The sequence below is a fragment of the Miscanthus floridulus genome, chromosome 17, assembly GCF_019320115.1.
Source record: "Miscanthus floridulus cultivar M001 chromosome 17, ASM1932011v1, whole genome shotgun sequence".
Lineage (NCBI taxonomy): Eukaryota > Viridiplantae > Streptophyta > Magnoliopsida > Poales > Poaceae > Miscanthus > Miscanthus floridulus.
In genome coordinates this window covers 72,152,935-72,161,396 of record NC_089596.1, presented here as the reverse complement: position 1 = coordinate 72,161,396, position 8,462 = coordinate 72,152,935, and the positions used below count along the sequence as shown (strand labels likewise).

At 47.8% G+C, this 8,462-nt stretch overlaps 1 protein-coding gene across 1 annotated transcript; it reads left to right on the top strand.

Moving 5' to 3' along the window:
- The first annotated feature begins 5,189 nt into the window (after nt 1–5,189).
- On the top strand, nt 5,190–6,863 carry LOC136518863 (peroxidase 2-like). Its single transcript, XM_066512543.1, has 4 exons — nt 5,190–5,563; nt 5,647–5,841; nt 5,965–6,127; nt 6,388–6,863. Exons 1-4 carry the CDS (start codon nt 5,309–5,311, stop codon nt 6,741–6,743), a joined length of 969 nt encoding a protein of 322 aa, XP_066368640.1. The 5' UTR covers nt 5,190–5,308; the 3' UTR covers nt 6,744–6,863.
- Nucleotides 6,864–8,462: the final 1,599 nt, after the last annotated feature.

Sequence of the window (8,462 nt, the reverse complement as noted above, 5' to 3'; positions counted from 1 at the left end):
CTGGTTGGATGGATGTGCGGAATGAAGGAGCACGTATTTATAGAGTCTCGACTGATAAGCTCGCGGACGTCTCGCGGACTTTTCTGGCATGGGCTGGGATTTTGGGTGCTCTGGTTTGACCGGAGGATGTGCATTTGAATGGTTTTTAGTTTAGCACTGGGCGTCTGGGCCACTCTCTATGGCTGCTGCTGCGTGCACCTTCCTTTTCGGCACGCGGTTGCAATGCTAAAATATTCTTTCAGGATTGATACATGCATGCATGAAGGGATCACGTTGAGTTGAATGATGATTGCGTGCTTGCGTGTATGCTCGCCGAAATTAGCCGCAAGCGGCAGCCTTTGCAGCGGCCGGGGAAGATGCCCAAAACTCTGTGGCCTGTTCCATTTCTTCCGAGAAGTAGCAAAAAGGGACGAACCGTAGGGTGCAATTGTGTCGGGTTCACGGGTGCTTGCCATCCCTGCCGACTGCTGGTGAACAACCATGGGCCATGGTTTGCAGCTGCCAGGAAACAGCCGATCGTGTGGCAAATATCTTGTTAATCAGTGCTAGGTTGTTGCAAATATAGTTATTAATCTTTCTTTATTATACCTCTGTAAAATGCATAGTATATATTGTTAAATCAGTGGTAGGTTGTAGCCAACTCATCACACAGAAGCTTTCAGATTCGAGAATTTCTATGTGCGTCTGCCACGCTTCCAAGAGGGACGCAGAGCGTTTGCGGAACGCACGACCTGTCTTTCTCCTCCGTGCGACGTCCCCTCCCGTCTTATTCTTCCTCCTCGTCGACGACGTCCACGCCCCCTTCCCCCGCCCTCGCTTCCACCGCCTCGCCGCACCACCCGCCTCCCGCTCCCTGCCCATCGACCCTGCCCTCCTCTAAACACAGAGCCGGTGAGCTTCGCCGTCGTCGTCCTCGCCCCCGTCCCCACCACCTGTCGCCTCGCTGTGCCACCCACCTCCTGTCCCCGCCCTCCACTAAACACAGGGTGCCAGCTGAAGCTTCGCTGTGAACTCCCTACCACTAGGCCCACCACAACCGCCGTCTCCCACCGTCCCGGCGGGCGGCGCCACCGCCGCCCTGTCCTGCCCCGCCGCAGTCCTGTCTCGCCCCCCACCACCAACCTCGTCCGCCAAACCCCTTCTAAAGGATGCCAGGGAAAGAATTCTTCCTTACCTCAAAACCCTACTAGCCAACGAGCTCCTCGTCGGAACCCTAGCTGTTCTCATCCTCCTCCTCCTCCTCCTCCTCTCCTCCCCTCCCCTCCTCCTCCTCTTCTTCTTCGTTCTCTTCTTCTTCTTTTCTTCTTCTTCTTCTGCCGGGCAGGGGCGGGCGCCTGGGCCGGGCTGCGTCGCGCGCTCATCCGCGAGTGTGACCGATCATCTATTTGATTTTGCATTCCAAGAGGTGGTTAAGGAACCTTGGGATAAGCCAATGCATCACACATAAGCTTTCCACAGCTTGGGCATGCATAAGTTGCACACAACCGCAACCATCCTCCGAGCTAGGAGCGAATCCATCATTTGGACGCTATAATGAAATTCCATATGGTGCAGAAAATTATACTCCAGCTTGACTCCGATCATAAAAGATATAGAGCGCTTTCAAACGACGAGTTTTTAATCCACAAAAAGTTTAAAAGTGCCTCATGTTTTATTTATTAAGCCTAAGTTGCTAAGGTTATGCTTAGCACCACCAAGTGATTAGAAATAATTAACTATCAAGATTATACATAACCCAAACCATCCATTGAACCAATTAACAAAAAAGATCCAAGCCACCAAGGATTTGTCGATACCCATCTGCCAAGGATTTGTCGATCCATCCAACACTTCCTAAGGTGAGGAGATAAGGAATCACTACAAAGCTTTTCTCAAGTCATTCTAATAAGTTGCTGATGCTAAGGTTTCAACCATCTAGCCATAGTGGAGCAGCTCCTTCAAGAGTGGCACACATGGTCACGGTATAGCACGCACCTTCCTAGGACAAGACCCATCCCTGACTAGTGTCCCTCTCTTGCCCTTTTGGTAAGATGCGGACAACCTAGAACCAATCAAGGTACTACGCTAAGATTAGAGTCATGTAGTTTTTATGGTTATACGATAAATTCTGGGGTGACCGTCTTAAGATTCGGTCCTTAGGGAGGGTAGACTATAGAGCACTCAAAAAGACCCAATCCTCTAGCCCCCTTAGCCATGTTTTTAAAAGGCGTCATTTTAACATTGATTTCTATGAGTCATGAATCAAGTTAAACATGTAACAAATTAGGAAACACATCTGTTAACCTATCGGATCTACTATAACCCTACCCCAGGCTATATAAGGAGGGTTAGTAACCCTCCCCCAATCGGTAGTCTATTCCTTTGTTTCTGGTGCATAGCTTATATTAGTGCCCCTGTAACTGAGCATGCGAATACAGAGAGATCCACTTCAAACTGGACGTACCATACCACGTACATGAACCAATATAATCTCTATGGTCTTGTGTGCTACCCATCCGATTCCATGTATGCGAATACGTTGATCAATATTGTTGGAGTAAGGTCCTGTTTGGCAGGACTTCTTCATCGGCTTCAGGAGCCGTTTAGAGCCATTTTGTGCCAAACGGGGTAAAACAAAATGGCTTCAGCCAAGAAGCCCCTTAAATCGTACTCTCGCATAGGTTTAAGGTGGGATGGAGCAAAAAATAGTGGCTTCACCCGGCTTCACCTCATCCTGCATGGCGCTTTGTGAGAGCATATTTTAAGGAACTATATATGTGGAGCCGTTTTGCCAAACGATTTACCAAAACGACTCCAGCTCCACCAATGGAGCTGTTCATGGAGCTGAAACCCAAAAAAATGGCTTCACTAGTGAAGTGGAGCCGTGCCAAACATGACCTAAATACTTTCGACTAATGTATTGTATCTTGTGAGAAATGTGCTGATAGTAATATCGAAAGTAAAATATTCCATAACAACCTCTACTTAAATGTGATAATCTATAGCTAATAATAAGGAGGCAAAATTTTTCTCCACCTATTTTTTTTGTCCGGTCATCCCTTAACTAACTTTTTGAATTTGGAAAACCGTCTATAGCCTTTCTCTTTATATAACTAGGAATCTTAATCCAATTAGATCTCTCCAACTCCCAGTAACCCGAAAAGGAATCTTAATCCAAATGCAAAAAATATAAGAATATGAATCTAATCAAAAGGAAAGAATGATAGAATTTTTTTTTGTTTCGTTTCTTTTCTGTTCTTTTTTCACTTTTTTTTTGGTTTTTCCGTTTTTACTTGCTCCAAGTACGTGTTGCTTTACGTTCATTTGGACAATTTTCGCTTGGCTCCGAATATGTTCTGATTTTTTCCTTTTCTAGAGTACATTCCAATTTTTGTCATGACTATTTTTTACTTGGCTTCGAGTATGCTCAGATTTTTTTTTCTCACGGATATTTTTACACTAGCTCGACTTTTTTTTATTTTGTTTTCATCGTTTTCTCCACTTGGTTTTTTCGTGTTCTAATAAATATAATAAGAGTAAAAATAAACAATAAATAAGAGATCACGACCATTTTAATTTTTGACTCTTTAAGAAACAAAGATTTTTACCACTAATTAACTTAATTTTTTACTCGAACTCATGATTCGTGCTATAACTCACTACGTATTGGATTCTGTTGTAACGCACGGACATATTTGCTAGTAAATAAAATATATAAAAAAACGAAAATATGGGTCACTGACGGTTGAAACCACTGAATCAGTACTGACGCCCACAATATCACTGTTAGGGCGTCCCCATCAGTACGAGCGAAATCGCTAGCTGAGGTGGATCAGAGAAAGAATAAAAAACAAAAAAGCTGGTACATCCACCTGTATGCGTGAAAGAATCAAAGAGAGCAGAGACACAGAGTTTCTTGGAGGAGTGCGAGCCTAGCGACTGCTGGCTCGCTAGCGATTGTTTTTTTTGGCACCCTCTCTCTTCCACGTAGGACACAAATTGAGTTGAGCCGGCGACGTCGTCACCCTGTTGGGGACGGCCTTATCGTCTGTCTATCCAGCAGCGGTCCTTACGCTATATATTAATGTCACGGCTAGTTTTGAACAAGCAGTGATAGGCAAGCCCTATTACTGTACTATTGATTATCCTTACTGGATCCATTTGTACAGTGATGTCGGATTTAGATTTGACGATGATGGCTGGATCTGGACTAGTGAGAGATGTGTCGAGCCAAGAGTACATAAAACTATACATGCATTTCATTTATTAAAAAACCAATAATCTACAAATACATATTTTTGAAAGTTGATTTTTATACATCAACCCACCAATTCTAGCTTTTCAAAAGCAAAAACTAAAGCCCAAACAAAATGTTATATATATGGACGTAGCAAAGAGTTGAACTAGTTTATAGAGGTATATGAAAGATTGAGAATTATTATATATATTCGCAACAAGACAACTTTTTTTTAGGGGATCGCAACAAGACAACTACTAAGAAGATATATTTATTCTCCCTATATACATAAGCACGGGCTTAATGCGGCCGACGGGCACAACTCCAACTGCAGCGTTAAAGATATGATGGTTCTGGGCCTGGGCGCGTCTATACCTTCCTCATCTGAGAGACTCTCTTTGACCCGGCCACATGCCCACATGACCGGCCGTTTCGTCGCAGCTGCAAGCCATGGTTGGTCGCCAGCAGTCGGCAGGGATGGCAAAGCACCAGTGGTCCGTGGACCCTATGTCCTATACAATTGCACCCTACAGTTCGTCCCCTTTTGCTACTTCTCGGAACAAAGGGAACAGGCCACACAGTTTGGGCACCTTCCCTGCTCTCAAGCCTGCCGCCTGCGGCGAATTCCGGCGAGCATACGCAAGCACGCAATCATCATTCCACTAAACGCGGTCACTTTTCTCATGCCGCCATCATGCATGCATGCATGGATCAATCCTGGAAACATTTCAGCATCGCAACCGCGTGCCGAATTGATGGTGCACGCAACAGCAGCCATATAGACAGTAGTGGCCAAGTGCTAAACTAAACCATTCAAATGGACATGCTGCGGTCAGCCGGTCAAACGAGCACGGAGCACCCAATCCAAGCCCATGCCAAACAAAAGCCCGCGAGCTTATCAGTAAAAAAAAAAGGAGAAGAGACTATAAATACTCCCTTCCCTTCGCATATCCAACCAGTCCCCTCACATCCATCCCAGCAATCTCAAGAGCACCCACAGCACCTACGAGACGACGCTGTCAGAGTAGCGAGCAGCTAGCCCTCTCCAGTGATATCGTAGCAGCTCGATCGGCGTCGTGCAAGAGCGCGCGCATGGCGGCTTCCTCTCGCGTCTCGTCGTCTCCTGGGTGGCTGTTAGCCGCGCACTGCGCTATCCTGCTCGCCCTGGCTGGAGCCGCCCGTGGCCACGCTCCGAGCGCCGGCGCGGCGCTGAGCTCCGCGTTCTACGACCAGTCGTGCCCCGGCGCCTACAACGTCGTCCGTCGCGTCATCCATGACGCGCGCGTCTCCGACCCGCGCATCCCGGCCAGCCTCATCCGCCTCCACTTCCATGACTGCTTCGTCAACGTACGTGAGCTGATCAGATCAATAGTACCTCATTGCCTTGCATCATCTGACATGAATGAGCGTCAAACAATGTTGGCTTTCAGGGTTGCGATGGCTCCCTTCTTCTGGACGACGATCTCCCGGCGATCCAGACCGAGAAGCACGTGCCAGCGAACAACAACTCGGCGCGGGGCTTCCCGGTGGTCGACAGCATCAAGCGCGCGCTGGAGGAAGCGTGCCCGGGCATCGTCTCATGCGCTGATATCCTTGCCCTCGCGGCCGAGATCTCCGTTGAACTCGTAAGCTAGCGTCCCATCTAATCCTCTGTATATCCTATTGCATTGATGAACTACCTCTCTAGCTATCTTCTCGCCTGAACTGAACTGATGGAAAAGAACCGTGCACGGACGAACTGGGCGCAGGCTGGAGGACCACGCTGGAGGGTGCTTCTTGGCCGCCGAGACGGCACGACGACCAACGTCCAGAGCGCTAACAACCTTCCCAGCCCTTTCGACTCCCTTGCCAAGCTCCAGGAGAAGTTCAGAAACGTCAACCTGGACAACACTGACCTCGTCGCCCTCCAAGGTAACATAAACATGCTGAGCAAATATATAATTTGTACTCCCTCTATTTCAAATTATAAGCCGCTCTTACTATTTTGGTACATCTATTTTGCTATGTATCTAGATACGATAACATGTCTAGATACATAGAAAAATGGATGAACAAAAAAAAGTCTAAGTGACTTATAATTTGGAACGGAGGGAGTACGTTACTGTTCAAACTTGCGAAGTTATTTTTTATACGGCGTGCACACTGATATCAATAACAAATTTGTACCCCAGGAGCGCACACATTCGGCAAAGTTCAGTGCCAGTTCACGCGCCACAACTGCTCGGCGGGGCAACCACAGGGTGCACTAGAGGACCTGGACCAGGTTACACCGACCGTGTTTGACAACAAGTATTATGGCAACCTCTTGCATGGACAAGCGCAGCTGCCCTCCGACCAGGTCATGCTATCTGACCTTGCTGCACCGACAACCACTGCACCTGTTGTTCACCGGTTCGCTAGCAACCAAAAGGATTTCTTCACGAACTTTGTGGCATCCATGATTAAGATGGGCAACATCAGCCCGCTGACCGGAAAGGATGGAGAGATCAGAAAGAACTGCCGGAGGGTCAATAGCAAAGGCAATTGATGAAGGCTCTCATTCAATTTGATTGATTTTCCTTTTTTTAACCAATTATTATGTTCGCGCAAATCATTCTTGTGTCATACTTTGAAATTGTGAGAATGTATGTAGCCTTTTTTCCGTTGTTGGAAAGCAAATGTGAAAAGTGTTTTTACACCACTTTTATATGCATTTCTCAAAGCTCTTGCTTGGAAGGCACCGCATCAGGACAAGGATGTCGTTGGGCTGCCCTATGTCGGCCAGCAAGCCTAGGGCACCATCCTTGGTCGTCAAATCAAGCGATGAACAACAACATTGGGTTGGAAGAGAATAGGGCAAAAATGGGTAATAGATGTAAAATGATCGATTAGATGTTGGATACCTCAATGGCCATAAGTACCCCTTATTTTATAGGGAGGTAGGGTTATCTTATCCCATTGGAAAACCAATGCGGTACTATTTTTATGTCGCTTTATAGAGATTTCCTTAGATTGGGCCAAAACTGGTGTGGACCTTCCGTTTTGAGTGTTAACAGGCGGCGGCGGCAAGGATTCTACCATTCCCATCTCGTTGGTGGTGCCATGGCAACCCTTCCCGGCCCCCGGAGCTTCGTGTTGGCGGCCCTCTCCTTCGGTGGCAAGTCTGGTGCCCCGATGGCCAAATCCTGTGGTGTGTTGATATGATCCAGTGACCCGAAGGCTGGATCTTTGCTTTCCTGGTGGATGCTTGGGGAGGTCTTGTGCGGCTCTGTTCTTAGGCATACCCACGCGTGTGCGCATGGAGGTGATGGCCATAGGTAGGAGAGGTGCGGTGATGGCATCCTTGCCTGTGTCGCTTCACCATTGGCACCGCACTGTAGCCCTTTGGCAACAAACGTGTTGGCGGCTGGTCCACCTTCTCCACCGTGATGATTGTGGAAGGTTGGTTGGTGGAGGAGTGGTCAGATCTGACGACCACTCAACGACTCCGGGCTGGTTCTTTGTAGTGGCGCGTGGTGGTGTTAGTTGTTCCTAGGTGGTCTATCGGCCATGGTGGGCTCCTTAAAGAGCAAACATCATGGTTGTCAGGTCTCTTCTTTGGCGATCCACAAGGACTTAGCGGCGACTCGGTTGGCTGCGATCCATTTGGACTGGCGCCATGGTGGATGGTCGCGCATGTTTGTGACCATTCTTCTGTAGCAGCGACAATAGTTGAAGGTGACTCTGCATGGCTAGTTGGCTGCGTGGTGAATCAACATCGATGGTTGCATCTTGTTGGTTGGTCTAGTGTGGCGGTTGTGGAGAGGAGGCTGCAATAGCAGCTTGGTGTGGCCACATGTGAATGTCCAGTGTTTGGTGGGATAGTGGTGGCTGTGAAGCTAGCACCGTGTTGACAAGTTACGTATGCCTATGACTTAATTAGCGTAGCAGCGTATTCCCACTAATGGTGGCATGCTGCGAACATTGCCTTGATGGCTAGCCTAGCATGGCGTGGAGTAGTTTGGTGCGGCAATGGAGGGCCTTTTGTTTGAGGGGTTGGATTGGGATTTGGGTCATTTTCGGGCAAAAGCCATGCTTGACATATTGATCCGGCAATGGTGATGCTTTTTTGCGTCATTTTCGTCGTTGGAGACATTGTTGTGAGGTCCTCCATCACCTAGGTTTCTCATGGTTGAAATATCTAGTACCGGTCTCCCAGTTGATGCTGGCAACATCCAAGGACGTCGCAACCTCCTTGGAGGCATCATTGTTAAGAACCACCTTCCCC

Excerpts from the sequence above, each read along its gene's own strand:
- LOC136518863 (XM_066512543.1), top strand. The coding sequence starts at position 5,309 with ATGGCGGCTTCCTCTCGCGTCTCGTCGTCTCCTGGGTGGCTGTTAGCC. Across the intron at positions 5,842-5,964 it reads CCGAGATCTCCGTTGAACTC|GCTGGAGGACCACGCTGGAG; the intron begins GTAAGCTAGCGT and ends AACTGGGCGCAG. Across the intron at positions 6,128-6,387 it reads TGACCTCGTCGCCCTCCAAG|GAGCGCACACATTCGGCAAA; the intron begins GTAACATAAACA and ends TTTGTACCCCAG.